At 46.1% G+C, this 14,832-nt stretch overlaps 1 protein-coding gene across 1 annotated transcript in view; it reads left to right on the forward strand.

Annotated features, from left to right (window-relative positions):
• The window catches only part of SLC35F4 (solute carrier family 35, member F4), a 131,171-nt gene extending 118,400 nt beyond the window's left edge, over positions 1–12,771 (forward strand). The window contains exons 5-9 of the mRNA XM_009996466.1: positions 1,786–2,005; positions 9,061–9,186; positions 10,109–10,301; positions 11,313–11,402; positions 12,337–12,771. Coding sequence (XP_009994768.1) covers positions 1,786–2,005; positions 9,061–9,186; positions 10,109–10,301; positions 11,313–11,402; positions 12,337–12,578 — 871 coding nt within the window. The 3' untranslated portion in view covers positions 12,579–12,771. The remainder of the gene's footprint in view (positions 1–1,785; positions 2,006–9,060; positions 9,187–10,108; positions 10,302–11,312; positions 11,403–12,336) is intronic.
• The last annotated feature ends 2,061 nt before the right edge of the window (positions 12,772–14,832 follow it).

The following is a 14,832-nucleotide window of genomic DNA, read 5'->3' on the forward strand; positions in this document are numbered from 1 at the left end:
CCCCAAATAACAAGTGTTTTTGAATTCACATTGCAACGCGATCTTTGAAGTTACTAATTAGTTATACATAATTAGTGTTTTAGCAATCTTGGAATCACAGCTGTATTTGGCTGTGAATACACAGGGGCCCCCCAGGCCTTGTGCTGTGTAGATCAGTCCCTCAACATTGTCTGAAGAGGATGTGTTGCAGATTGATGGAACCTTGGCTCACCCCATTGGTGTTTTGGTTGTATGGAGCATTCACTTGTGGGACCTCTCAAGTTTTACACAGATGTGTCAGAAAGCCTGTGTGTTAAGTAATGAAGTGCACTGGGAACCACAGGATCATGGAATGCTTTGGTTGGGAAGGGAACCATCTAGTTCCAACCCCACTGCATGGGCAGGGACACCTCCCACTAGACCAGGTTGTTCCAAGCTCCATCCAGCCTGGTCTTGAACACTTCCAGGGTTGGGGCAGCCACAGCTTCTCTGGCAACCTGGGCCAGGGTCTCACCCCCCTCACAGAAAATAATTTCCCAATGCTTTGCATGACAACATCTCACTTGTTTCCCCCTTCAGTCCTTGAACTTGCACCGTGTCACAGCAGGAGATGGAGCAGTGTAAGCAGCTTCCATAGGGAAACTTCTCTGATGACATTGAAGAGGCTGCTGAGTTTTCCATCTCCTTGGAAAGTGATTCTCCTTACCATGGTCGTCTCCATGAAAACCCTGATTGTGCTCAGCAGGGACGAGGTCTCGGCTCTTGGCGCTGTCGCCTCCCTGGGGAGTGTCAAGGACGTTCTTTGGGCTGGATTCCTGGAGGTTTTGTTGATTGATTTTTGCCTCCCTCTGGAGATTTCGCTTCAGCTCTGCCTGGGTTTGGGAAAGTAGAGATTTTGTTTGCTATTTAATCCACAAGGATTAAATTCCTTGTGGTCTCTAAGCAAACAGAACTTGCTACTGTGTAATAAAATAGGACGAGGGGAAACGGCACCAGGTGACAACACAGGAAGTTTCACCTCAACATGAGTCTTTACTGTGAGGGTGATGGAGCCCTGGGACAGGCTGCTCAGGGAGGTTGTGGAGTCTCCTTTTCTGGAGACTTTCAAGACCCATCTGGACGTGTTCCTGTGTGACCTGCCCCAGGTGTTCCTGCTGCAGCAGGGGGGTTGGACTCGATGACCTTCAGACATCCCTTCCAACTCCTGTGATTCTATGAAAATAAAGCTGCTAAATACCCTTCCCTCCCCTTTCCTTCATTTTCTTGCCCTCTTGTTCAACTGGCTCAGTCCCACTGGCTGGTGCTTCATATTCCAAACCATAGTCTTGCAGTATTGGTGAGTACCTTCAAGCAGTTCTGAAAGCTTGCTTGGCCATACATGAGAATATATTTCAGTAAGAAAAAAAACAACCCAGCTTTTGGAACAAAGCAAGAAAAAAATTGACAAGGTACAGAAGAAAAATTGTGGTTATAATCCCTCTGCTCATGGCCTTGAAGGCAAAGCCTGAGAACTGTCAGTGCATTGTAGATAACCTTCATTTTGGTTTGTGAGTCCCTGGGATTATTGTTGCATAGAGAGTGATTATTCCAGGTAAGTTACTCCTTTTCTATTTGTGAAATTGCTGTTTTAAGGAGATTGTAGGTGATTTTTCTCTATGTGAATGAAACAATAGATTCTTAGGGGTGTGCAGGGCAGTCAGGAAAAGCACTAAACTGAATGTGATAAAAGCCTAATGACTGTTTGTTGTGCTGCAGTGAATGCTGAGGAGAATCCTGGCTGAGCTTTAAAATCTTTTCTTTTCATAGGGAATGCAGTCGGATTTTTGGTGAAGATGGTCTGACACTGAAACTCTTTCTTAAAAGGACTGCTCCCTTTTCTATTCTGTGGACTTTGACTAACTACCTGTATTTACTGGCTTTAAAGAAGCTGACAGCCACAGACGTCTCTGCCCTATTCTGTTGTAACAAAGCTTTTGTCTTCTTGCTTTCTTGGATTGTGCTGAAAGACAGGTTCATGGGAGCAAGGGTAATGATATGTCTGATTTTCAACTCTTTCTCGTTTTCACAATTGCCCTTAAATCCATAAGCCATTGTGCTGCCATAGTACTGCCTCATGATGGGATAGAAATGCTGTGAAACCCTTTCTGGTGTGATTTTATGATGCAAACCTAAGGCTGAAGATGAGTTAGAGACCTCATACTCCAGAGGTAATTCAATGTGGGAATTTTGAGAAGCTATTACAGCTGAGTGTGCTTTGATGAATTAGAATAGGAAGACTTCCAGTTTCATAGAAGCCTATTCTGGTTTGGGCTATTGTGCTGAATGAAGTACAGTCAACTAAAATTTTAAACTTAGTGATAGATGCTTAAGTTCTAAACAAAGGTATTTTATTCCTTGTGAGGGTAGGTGGCTGTTTTCAATGTGTAATGTATTTTTCTTAAGCCACCCTATTGCTTTTTCCATGTACATGTACACGTGCCAAATTTGGTATAAAAGAAATACCAGCTGTGTTGTATGAAAGTGTATTTTGCACTAAAGTGTTAAGGACTCACTGGCAGTAATATGGGCCCTGCAAAAAAAACCTCAACAAAAAAACCCCACTAAAAACCACCCAGGCAAAATGATGTGTGCCTGGATCTGGGGAAAAGCAAACATGTTCCCTGTGATTTTACATACACAAATCTCCTAATTTGCAGCAAATTCAACTATTGCTTTTATACCTTTGCTGAGGTGTAGCTGAGCTTCCTGTCATTTCTGCTCATGCAAATTCCCCTGTTGAAATGGCTCAAGGCCTAATGGTCGTGTGGAGTACAATCCTGTTGGAACTATCCAGTCTTGAACTTCATTAGGGACTGGTTGGGGCCAGTTGTGATGCCTGTGACCAGAAAGAGCCAGCAGCAATAGTATTTAAGTCCCATGGAGAGCCTGGTGGATCAGGACACTCATCTGAATCAGTGTTTTTTAAAAAATCAGCACAGCAGCTTTATTATTACTGTTATTGTTATTATTATTAATGTTGTTATTATTATTACTATTATTATTATTGTGATAGGAGAGTTCAGAAATGAAAGGAATAGGCTTCTTGTGTCACAGGCATCTGATCTAGCTCTTGGAGCAGCCACCATCACACTGAACTGTGTGCAGGGTTTGGCAATGGAAGAGGAAGTTGTTGAAAGTACAACAGTTCCCCTCACATCCTGGTGAGAAGGGGCAGGCTGGGACCTCCAGCACAGGGCCTGAGCACTGCAGGGTGTGTGTGCTCTTGGATGAGGATCTGCCAGAAGGGTTTTGTTGGGCTGACTCAGTGGAGGGTCTGTGCAGACCAGGCAGATTTGAGGAGGTGAGTCTGTGTTTCATAGACCTCAGCCATAGTGCCCTTGGAGGTAAGGACATGGACATTGCATCTTGCAGTGCCAAAGCCAGACCTGTGTATCCATCTGTTTCATGTCCAACTTAAAATACAGAAGCATCAGGTGGATGTGACCTTGACTCAAAGAACAAGCAGGGTTTGAAATCCTCAGTTCTTCTCTAGAGAAATTAACAGGAACTGCAACTTCCCTCTTCTGCCCCTTGATCAGCTCAGGTTCCAGCTGAGAGAGTAGGATATTTTGTACCATTTAAGCTAATTTTCATCTCAAAGCAACCTCTTCCTCAAAAAAGCAGGCATAGCTCTTGCATTTTCCTAGCCTGCTCTCATAAGAAACATAGATGAAAAAACCTAGATGGAAAAAAAAACCACAAGCTATTTTTAGTTATTAGTGATTTTTTACTGACTAAAAAAAAAGCTTTGCTATAAATACCCATTAGTATTAATGCAGTGAACAAGGTGAGCTTTACCCAAGAAAAACTTGGCTGCAGAAGTGAGCAGCAAATCCTGCACATGAAAGAAGCTGGTTTTTTGCTGCTAACTGGCAGATTCTGGATGCACAGTGCCTGGAAGGTAATTAACAGCATTTTCCAGCAGCCCTCCTGCCAGAATAACACTTAATGATGTTAATGACCACGCAGGAGAGTGTTTGAGAACTAAAATATGACTAAGCAGCACAGCCCTAACCTTTTGCGCTTTGAATACACTCTGCTGCTTTCACCCCCCAGCCTCTCAGAGAGCAAGGGTAATTAGGTTATTTGGACAGTGAGGGGATGAAAAGAAATAAGGGCTTAATCATATACTCTAAGGCAGTGTTTTTGCCAAAGTGCTCAGCCTCCAGGAGGACAGGCAGGTTTTCAAAGGAGCTCAACTCCCAGCAGGTCTCTCAGAATGTCAGAGCCCTTGGGCATGGCTGTGGTGCATGGAAGGTGGGGATGCCACCAGCACCCATGTATCCAGACAGCTTTTATCTGCATGGGCTTGGGAATCAACAGCCAGCAAGGCTCAGCAGCTTTGTGGCAGGTTTCCAGCATTGCCAGCTCCCTGCCTGCCTGGCGTTGCTGCAGGGAAAGGGACAACTGGCCACCACCAACTCACCACCACCAACTGGCTGCTGGACATCTCTACACCACCAGCTCACTGCAGGGGCAGCTGGCTGCTGCCTGCACTGGTTCAACACCATGAGCAGGACCTTGGGGAGCAGGTGGGTCTGCTCATGGTGCTCCGACTTGGCCAGTTGTTGGTGGTGAGTTGCTGGTGGCCAGTTGTCCTAGACCTGTTGCTGCAGGCGTCACCAAACTACCTGCAGGTGGCCACAGGCAAGTGGGAGCCACATGGCCAGCTGCCTGGTGGCTCCCTGAACCTTGGCATGCCCTGAAAAGCCACTGCCAGCCAGGCTTTGGGGCTGAATGTTCAGATGGATTATCTAAAGACATACCTGTCTTGATGTCCACCTTGTGGTATGGCATGATCTTGGCTGTGGAAGCATTGGCTGGCTATGGAAGGGCTGCCAGGTCTGGCTGTCTTGGCTGCTTTTGAGCTACCTGGAAGGTGTGTTGTGCAGTGGGAGCCATGTGTCCCCAGTGCTGTTGTGTAGGAAGGACCCAAGAGAAAACCCAACCCAAGAGAAAGAAACACCACCTGGAGAAAGAGTTTTCATATGAGAAGGACATTTGCAGCAATGTCTACGTAGCTATTTACCTATTAAAGTGATGCAGGTGGACCTTAGGTACCTTCAGTACCTACTGCCCTGCTTCTGTAAGTCCAGACAGCTTTGGCTCAGAGCAAACACAAATATTTAAAAGATTTTACCAGTTTGAGTAGTTCTGTTCATTTGTGTCACAGATTTAGCTGCATAGTTAAAGCTTTGCATGTTTGAGCCCTTGGTTGTGCTTCATCTGTGCAGCTGAATTAATGCTTCTTAGGTAGGTAGAGAAAGGAGTTTGGGGACATTTTCCCCCCAGAAAAAAAAATAATACTGGCTGTAGTCTGAAGGCAGGTTCCTTTACCACAGCACCTCATTTACTGCTGAGCTCCAAATGGAAAAAAAATTGCTCCTGAATAAAATGTTGGTTGATTTTGCTTTCTTCCAGGGTAAAAAAAAAAAAAAAAAAAGAGAAAAAAACCCACAACAAACAATAAAAAAGGGGGGACACCCACAGGCTGATTTAATTCCTTACCTGGGAGTCTCCAAAAGAAAGTTACTAGCCACTTCTGTTAATTAAAAGCCTTGTTTAATGAGCTGTCAGCTGCAACAACCAGCTTTGCTGCTTGTCAGCTTACAGGAGCCTGCAGGATGTGCTCTCAGGTTTCTAAAGCAAACACATGACAATTGCTAGGCAGAGGTCAGCTGTGCTAATGCAGGGGTGTAGAATTTGCAGGAAGAGCTTCGAGCAGAAACTGAAATAATGTTCTCGCTGTTTTCCACTGTCAGGTCTTATTTATCTAATGTCCCGTGAGATGTTGCTCCATATGTGTCCATCATTTCAGGAAAGAAAGTGCCTGACTTCCTAAATATATGATGGAATTAGGAAAGTTACTCTCTGTAGTTGGACTGGAAAGATGTTCTTCCCAACGGGAAGAATCACCTGTTGGGGATGATGGAGCTGCTCATTTCCACTAATAGAAGGGAAGAATTCACTTGCTGGGTCTGAGCTGTGAGTGCACTAAGACTTAAATCTTGATCCTTTTTCTTTGAAGAGGGGGATAACTACATTGGATGTGGCTGTTTTGCCCTGTGGGAGGCACTGCTTGAAATATTACAGCTCAGATATTCCAGCTGACAGCTGAAGTGCTACATCTGAACTGATGTGCAAGGCAAGATGCCTTGTGCAGCCTGAGATGAGACCAGCCAGGCAGGGCAAGGGGGGAGCTTCTGGAAACTGGTAGGAGGGGTCGTGCTGGTGTCTGAGAGGTCCAGGGTGTAATTCTATATTGCTTCAAGGCTGGACTTCTTTGGTGTTTGTGTCCTAGGATGAGCTGTAAGGAGAACAGCAACATTACACTGTTACGAACAAACTACTCACTAAAGCAGAGGGAGGAGAGAGAAGCTCTGTAGGGACCTTTCCTGCTGGGATTGAAACTCATTCTTCTAAGAGAATTTAACTGTGCTTTGCTCACAAGTCCTTGGATAGATGGAAGCTCAGGGATCAAAATAAGCTTTGCTGCATCTTGGGGGATGGTGTGTGTGTCATGTGCCAGATGTGCTCTGACTTTTCAGCAGGGTGAGCAGCAGAGGGTGATGTATTCCTGCACTCAAACTCATTTAAGGAGTAAAGCCAGATTCCCATTTAGGCACTGGAAAATGCAACGCTCACCCCAGTCCTTCTCAGAAGCTTGCTGGTAAGAGCCCTAAGTCCAGAGATGGCAGTCTTGGCTCCATATCCATCCCCTGGATGAAGAGACTCAAGCCCTCCTCCCAGCATAGCATGACTGTTGGGATGTTATTCTGGGAAGGAGGGAATGGAAGCTGTCTGGTCCTCTCTTGCTAAAGTCCTTCCAGATCTGATGGAACTGTTGCATTACTCCTGGGAGGCTGAGTATGTGTGTGACTCCAGCCCTTGTCATTAAGTTGATTCCAAGTGCCATTTCACAGTGAATTTGGAGGTACCAACAATATCTTCAGGACTAGGTGACAGCCAGGCAGCTTTGCTGAACTGGAGCTTGGTTGTGTTGAATAGAAATGAGGTGGGATATAGACATGCACTGTGGTTTGTCTCTGCCTTTGACACTGCTAATGGTGAGAGGGAAGTAATTAAAGCTGCATGCAGGAGATGGGTGCCTCAGTGAAGATGTTGGCCTAGATACCAATGTGATTGAAGAGCAATAACATTTTTACCTGTAGTCTCCAAGATTGTCTGTACCATGGGAGTTGATTCTTGGTTCTCTGTTGTGTCCCACGTGGGGACACCTTTACTTGAGTCAGGCGTGTGTCTCTGTGCTGGGTGTCCCTTGAGGCAGGGTTTTCCTCTACTGACTGGCCCTGTTGAAATTGTTCTGTGGGGTTTTTGTGCTTCTTGCCTCAGCCTGGCTCACATCTGCTCAATACAAGAATCCGTGGGTTTTCTGGGTCTTTTGGTAAAACTTTATGAGATCTGAAAGCCAAGCTCCTCTGCAAAGGGGCTTGTGGTTTGATCAAGATGCCTTTAAAGTCTGTGCTGTGAAGCACATAAAGCTTAGGTTTGCCTGGTAGTTAATATCTGTGAAAGGAAGTTTGAAGAAGCAAGTGTCCATCTCACCTTGGTGTTGGCTCAGGGGCTGCACCAGAGCTGCAGGAGCAAGAAGGTAAAAAGCCCTGCCTGGCTCAGCAGCCAAGTTCAGGAGCCAGTCAGTGTGACAGTGCTTGTAGAGGTTGATGTTGGTGAGGTGAGCCACACGTTTCTTCCTTTGTATGAATGAGGAGAGCCTGCCTTGCCTGTCCTCTGGGGAGCTGTGTGTTATAATGGATATCTGGGAATAGAGAACAGGGTCTGAACCTGAAATGTTGCTGCTGATTCTGTAACAGCTAGCTTTGGATATCTGCATTTGTGAATATTCTGCTCTACATCCAGCTCTAGTACATGAACAGCCTTTTTATAGTAATAAAATGTTTAATGTAATACTAATTAAACAAACAAATCAACAAACCAAACTCTATAAAACCCCCTGGCTCTGAGAAATGGGGCTGTGATTTTCCACAAGTCTGAGGAAACACATTTTCCTCTGCAGGTCATGGAATCTAGGTATTCAATGTCTTTGAAATTCAGACTTCATATTTATCTGCTGAGGGCAATAAGGTAGAGACTGGGAGGTTTTTTTCAAATAATAAAACATGCTGGAATCCCTGCCACTTCCTTATGCTCCTTGGAGTCAAGACCCAGAATTTCAGGTACAGTTAATTCTTTCTTTTTCATATCATAGAATGGTTTGGGATGGAAGGGACCTTCAAGATCATCTAGTTCCAACCCCCCTGCATGGGCAGGGACACCTCCCACCAGCCCAGGTTGCTCCAAGCACCACCCAACCTAGGCTTGAACATTCCCAGGGATGGGGTAACCACAACTTCCCTGGGCAACCTGGGCCAGTGTCTCACCCCCTCACAGTGAAAAATTTCTTCCCAATGTCTAACCTAAATCTCCCCTCTTCCAGTTTTCATTTTCAAATGAGGTCAAAACCCTAAGCACAAAGGTAAAGACATCATAAAGAGATTTGGTCAAGTCCATCCAAGAAAGCTGTTAGGAAATATGCACAGTTGGAGCAGCCTGGAAAAGCTCCCAGTGGTACACTGGTATGCCAAAATACAGAGGTCATTCTTCTGGACTAATGTCCAGGAAGGTCAGCCATCTAAATGTTTGCATTTCAAGTCAAATTGGCAGCATTGCTAAATATTTGTCTTTTTGTAGAGCAGAGCATAATGTCTTAAAATGTCTTGATCTTGGAGGAATATCTCCCAAGTGGCTGCTTAGTTTATAAAATAATGATGGATGATGTCTCAGTAGGTCCTAGGGAGACCCTGCAGTGCTATAGATCCATGTCACTCTCTGTGCTTATACTTTCATTATGCTTTAGATCTCTCCCAACTGTGCATAATTTCCCCTGTTTAAGGACAAGCAAAGAAGCTTCAAGTCAGAGCCAGGAGCTGTAGTGACACTCATTTAAACCCCCCACAGTGATAAATCTCTTGCTGTGTGATGAAGTTGGGCTGAGCTTTACCTTGCTTTGCTTTCTCTGTGCAGATAGTTGCAGCAATAATGGCAATCACAGGGATTGTAATGATGGCATATGCAGATGGTTTCCAGGGTGATTCCATTATTGGGGTGGCATATGCTGTTGGATCAGCCTCTACATCTGCACTCTATAAGGTAGGTCAGAGCTGTTTATTGGGGTTCTTCCATTCTTTTAACATTGGCTGGTAACATTGCATGAATGCCAAGTGAATCACTGTGAAGGAAATGCTTTGTCTTATTCGTCCCTCCTGCATCATTTGTGCTGGGACCAGGAGATGCTGTGATGTCAGGAAAGCTGCTCTGAGGGTAATTCAGCCGTTAGCTGCCAAATAGCCAGGCTGCCTTTGCTTTATGAGCCTTTAATGAAATCTCCATTAGGATGCTGTGAGGAGTTCAGGATCATGTTTTAATCATGTCCTGCCACCACAGTTTCTCAACACTGTTTGGAAGGGGCTGGCCAGATGGAGCAGGGAGGAGAGCTGGAATCAGCAGTGCTGCTCTCCCGGCTCATCCCTGGGCTGCACTGCGGCTCCTCTTGCATATTCCACGCTCGTGCAGAGCTTGGAGCCCCAGGTGATGCACTAAAGACATGCTGGGCTCTGCTCTCCTGCTTCAAAGTAGTGGCTGCTCTTGAAGATGAGGGATGGAGAGGGATGTGTCTGAGTTAGGAACAAGTTGGGCTGAAGGTGGCCGTGTTTGACGTCAGCACAGGGAGGCTGAAGGGTGTGTGAAGAGGAGCAGGTTGTAGTGGGATGAGAAGTTGCCTCCCAGCTTGAGACTTTGCTTGTCTCACTGGTTAATTTGTTGTCACCATTCAAAAGTCACTCAGAGTGCATGAATTGAGGCCGTGTTGATGCCTGTAAATCTGAAGCCAGTCCCTCCAGGTGAGGCTTTCCTCTCACAGCAGGGTCATGCTATGGAAACCCCTCCCAGACCTTAACAGTGCCAAGCACAGCCCAAATCCCATAACTTGGTTGCCCAGAATGCTAGAGTCATTAAGGTTGGAAAAGACCTCTAAGACAGGCATGAGACTAAAACCCTCCTCTTTTCTTTGCAGGTTTTGTTCAAGATGTTCCTTGGAAGTGCAAACTTTGGGGAAGCAGCTCATTTTGTTTCTACCTTGGGCTTCTTCAATTTAATTTTCATCTCTGTCACCCCCATCATCCTGTATTTTACCAAAGTGGAGTACTGGTCCCCCTTCTCTGCTGTGCCCTGGGGTTACCTGTGTGGTGTAGCCGGGCTCTGGTTGGGTATGTGACAAATAATTCACTCATTTTTCCAGCTCTTCTCATCTCCCCCAACACAAAATTAGCCTTGGACCACAAACAGTCCCCTCCACCCCCTTGGGCAGCAGAGCTCTCTCACAGGTACCCAAGCAGGTACACCTTGAGAAGTTATTCATAGTTTTCATAAGAAGCCTTACAGTTAAATAGCAGAGGATAAAGCTGAAGCAGTCACACCAATTGTCCACTTTTCATCTTTGCATTCCTACCATAGCTCCATTGGTACTTCCCTGGCACAGCTGGGTTGCTGCCAACCCAATTTCAAAGGGCTATGTGTGTGGTCAGTAGTTCTGGGATGCTCTGTGGGGTTTGTGTGGACTGACATGGAGACCTACAGTGCTGGGACACCTTTCTGTGGGTGCTGCAGGGCTCTGGGCAGACCTCTCACAGCTTGCTGTTTGCCTGCAAGGTTCTTCTCCTGTGGTCTTCACCTCCCCTCTGCTCTTCTACAGGGCTCTCCTCAGAGCCACAATTGTTGTCCTCTAGCCAGGCAGAAATTTGATTCAGCCCAGAGGAGTTTGACTTTTCAGAGGTAATAACATCCTTTTCTTTACTGAAGTCTCTGTTATTTCATAACTGAAGAGGCTTTTGTCTCCACTCCAAGTACATTACATGGAAAAATGACTGTGAATGCCATGGCCTGGTAGGTAGCCCAGCCATGCAGCTGTCCTGAGACACAGTGTCATAGAATTGTTCAAGGAAAAGACCTTTAAGATCATTGAGTCCAAACGTCCTCTCCTCCCTTGGTGATAATCTTGGTATTACTGTTTGGAAAAGGACCTGCAGCCCTCCCTCTTCCTCCAAGCAGAACTTCCCCTTGTTTCCCACTCCTTTATGAAAACAGACTCAATCCCTTCATGACAAGGACCTCAGCGTGGTGTGTGTCCTGAGCCTGTATCATGCTTAGATGGTCAAGGTGGAGGACAACAGGCTCACCCCACTGCTTTGCCCCATAATCTCTTTGTTTTTTCCCCCCAGCTTTCAACATTCTGGTGAACGTTGGTGTGGTGCTCACCTACCCCATCCTGATCTCTGTTGGCACAGTGCTCAGTGTCCCTGGCAACGCAGGTACCGGCGCCCGGGGTGTTGGTGGACAGAGAAGCACGTGGGGCTGCAGGCAGCAGAAGCAGTTCATGGCCTAAACAGTCAAAAAATCTCTTGCCATGTATTTCAAATGCAGTTCAGTCTTCTTCGGCTTCTGTAGGTGGTGGGTGTTGCAGCTGGTGGAAGCCTTTTTTTTCTTCTTGGTCTTGCCTCCTTCCTCTGGGAGTGATGAGTGTGTCTGTCCCACACAGATCTCCAGCCAGCAGCCCAGAGCTGGTTGCTGCTGAGGTGTGGTGGGCTCAGCACTCTGCTGGTGACCAGCAGCAGGGCAGGGGGTGTATGTGGAAGTTTATTCCAGAGTCCTGTCTTCTTGAATCTGTCTCTGCTCTTCCAGTCTTCTCTTCTCCCCCCCAGTCTCACCACTTTGGGTTTCAAAGAAACTTCGATTTTTAGGGGGATGCAGGTCAGAGCTGTGAAACAGTCAGTACCTGTAAGAGGCTGCTGAAGGGCTCAGATGTGCTGTGGTTGGTGGTTGTGGGGCCTGGAGACATCAACACCAGCTTTCTGACCTGCCTGCTGCTCTCTCCCCATCGCTGCTCCACGCAGCCCATGAAGCATTATGTTGATGTAACCTGCTGTAGATAAAGAGTTGCCATAAAGTACCTTCCCTCTTGGAGCAGAAATAGAAACCTTGAGGCTAGACCAGCCCTACAAGGCTTCCTCAGAGCCTTCATGAAGATGGTGAGACGTGGAGGAGACGTGGCACTTCCTCACCTAATCTGTGAGGTCAGAGCCATTCTCTGAGCTCAGGGAGCTGGTCACTCTAGAGGACTGAGAGCAATGAGGCTGATCTCACAGCCAGAGTGCACCACGCAGGTCATGGAGATGTTCCAGGCTGCTCTGATGCTGTAGTTCCTCCTGCTGCAATGTTGACAGTGCTGTTGTTTCTTCTTCACAGCTGTGGATCTGTTGAAGCACAAAATGATCTTCAGCGTCGTGAGGTTGGGAGCAACCATCATCATCTGCATTGGCTTTCTGCTCATGCTGCTCCCCGAGGAATGGGATGAAATAACCCTGAGGTTCATCAACAGCTTGAAGGAGAAGAAAAGTGAGGATCATGCTGATGACATCACAGACTCCAGTGTACACACGAGGAGCAGAAGTAGAGCTAATGGGACAGTGTCTATACCACTAGCTTAGGGCTGGTGGACTTGATGTATATTCTGTGAATATAGCTTACATTTCCTCACTACTTGTATGCTTCAAAATGACATTTACTCTGAGCAGGAGATCAACTGTAAGATAAGAGAAATACATCTATAATAAATGTTTACATTTATACACTTATCAAGGAAAGGGTGTAAATAACTACAATAAAATGTTTTGTAATAAAACCATCTAAGTCTTACTGAACTGGTGGGTTTAAAATAGGGGTTCAAATCTGCATCATTTGTTTCCTTTTCATGGCAAAAGCAGATCCATTCATACAGATCTTGGGTGTTTCCAGCTGAATCTCAAAATTGAACATGTCCACTTACCTTAAAAATGAAGTGACCTTTTGGTGAGGTTGTGGGTTTGGAAAGCCATTTCAAACCTCTCCCAGCATTTCTGAGACTTCATTTCTGAAGGAAGCTGGTGTTCACATGGATGTTAGGAATGATGACCAGAAGAAATCCCCTGTGATGTGCAAAGCATTGATTTCTCATCAAGTTTCACTGTTGTGAAGTGTGCAGGGATGGCTGTTTCACACATCATCTGGCCCTGCTGCAGGGTGGTTAGCCCAGAGACTAGCACTGAAAGCTTGTCTCTCCATCACAGATGGTGCCTGGAGCCACTGGAAATCCACAGCTCGGTCCTGATGTCCTAACCCACCCAATGCCCAGCACGTTGCTAGGGCAGGGAACAGGCAGGTGCCTGCCTCCCAGTCCAGCTGGGAGAGAGAGAGGGATCCATTGCTGAACATAGAACTGTTGGTGTGAGTTGCTGCCAATTAAAACAGTTCAAACTAGTTTTGCTTGTTGGTAGATTCGTAGGGCTTCTACCTGTCCTTATCACCCATGCTGAGCAAGTGAGAAAATGGTGGTGATACCAAGTTGAGTTGACTCGAGGCTGCTGCTGCACCCTTAAGCTGGCTTCACACTTTGACCTTTGCTAAAGAACCAAGGCCACTCATGACACCCATGGTCTGCTCCAGCCTGTGACCACTTAGCTGCAAATGTCCTATAAACCAGAAACCACCTGGAGCTTCACCCCCTCTGAAAGGCACCAGGCTCCAAATGCTGGCCCCACATCCCTCCCACACTCTGAGCTGTGTCCCTTCCCAACATCAACCTCCCAGGAGTGGTGCTGGATTTTTGGGTGTCTTCAGTAAAGCAAGAATAACCTTATTTATCTCTTTCTCTCCCAGAAAATCTGCCCTCCCTGCTGAACAACGTGCCTCTCATGACAGATTGAACACCCTGGATTGCCAGTGTTGCTGGAAAATGTCAGTTCATATTTTCTAAAGCTTTAGGCCAAACAAATAGATTTTTTTCTTAACCTTTACCATGGAAAAGCCTTTCAAAAGCCAAAACAAACCAACCAACTTACCCAGTTCTTTCTCTGAGTCTGTCACTGTGTAATTTAGGCTGCCTGTTTTCTTTCTCAGCATTCCTAGAACCAAGCAAGCAGGATTACTTTTAATTGGGAGCACTTGAGAAGATAGACAAGCATTTTTTTCTTAAGGAAGAACAGAAACAACTGCAAAGCATCACAGATTTCTGAGCTCCACTGGCCTGCCTGGTGGTTGTGAGTCTGATTGGCAGCAGAGACAGTTTTTCTGAGGGTTTTTTTGCCACAAAAAAAAAATATTAGTTATTACAGAAAGGAAGTCTTTGCTATCAGATACACAAGCAGAGGTGGCAGTGATGGTGCTGGAGGGTGACAGGCAGCCAGAGTGTCCCCCATGGCCATTAGGCCTTAGTGCTGCTGGTAACAAAGCAATTCATGTCAGTAGTATCAGAAGCACCTTTTTATTGGACTCTGTTCTATTTAGTGTTTTTTTATCTTTTAACATTCATGTCTCAACTGTTCCACGTGAGCAGGACACCTAACAAAATACCTGTGTGTCTTCCCAGGGAAGGGGTGGAGTGGTGGTCCCTGGAGGTGTTCAAGGAAAGGCTGGATGTGGCACTTAGTGCCATGGTCTAGTTGATGTGGTGGTGTTAGGCTGGACTTGATGGTCTTGAAGGTCTTTTCCAGCCTTGGTGATTCTATGAATAAAAAAACCAACAACAAACAAAAACCCAAACTTGGGCCCTTTCATCACACAGCTGCAGAAACCAACCCAACCAACCCTTTCCCCTTTGCACTAGACCCAGAGGTGTAAGGTTGAAGCCTTTTAAAAGTCACTTCTAGCATTTGGGAAGATGGGCTCAGCTTCTCACCTGCTGTTTTCAAGAGGAGCTGGACATGA

Source organism: Chaetura pelagica, unplaced genomic scaffold, assembly GCF_000747805.2.
Source record: "Chaetura pelagica isolate M959 unplaced genomic scaffold, ChaPel_1.0 scaffold274, whole genome shotgun sequence".
Taxonomy (NCBI): Eukaryota; Metazoa; Chordata; class Aves; order Apodiformes; family Apodidae; genus Chaetura; species Chaetura pelagica.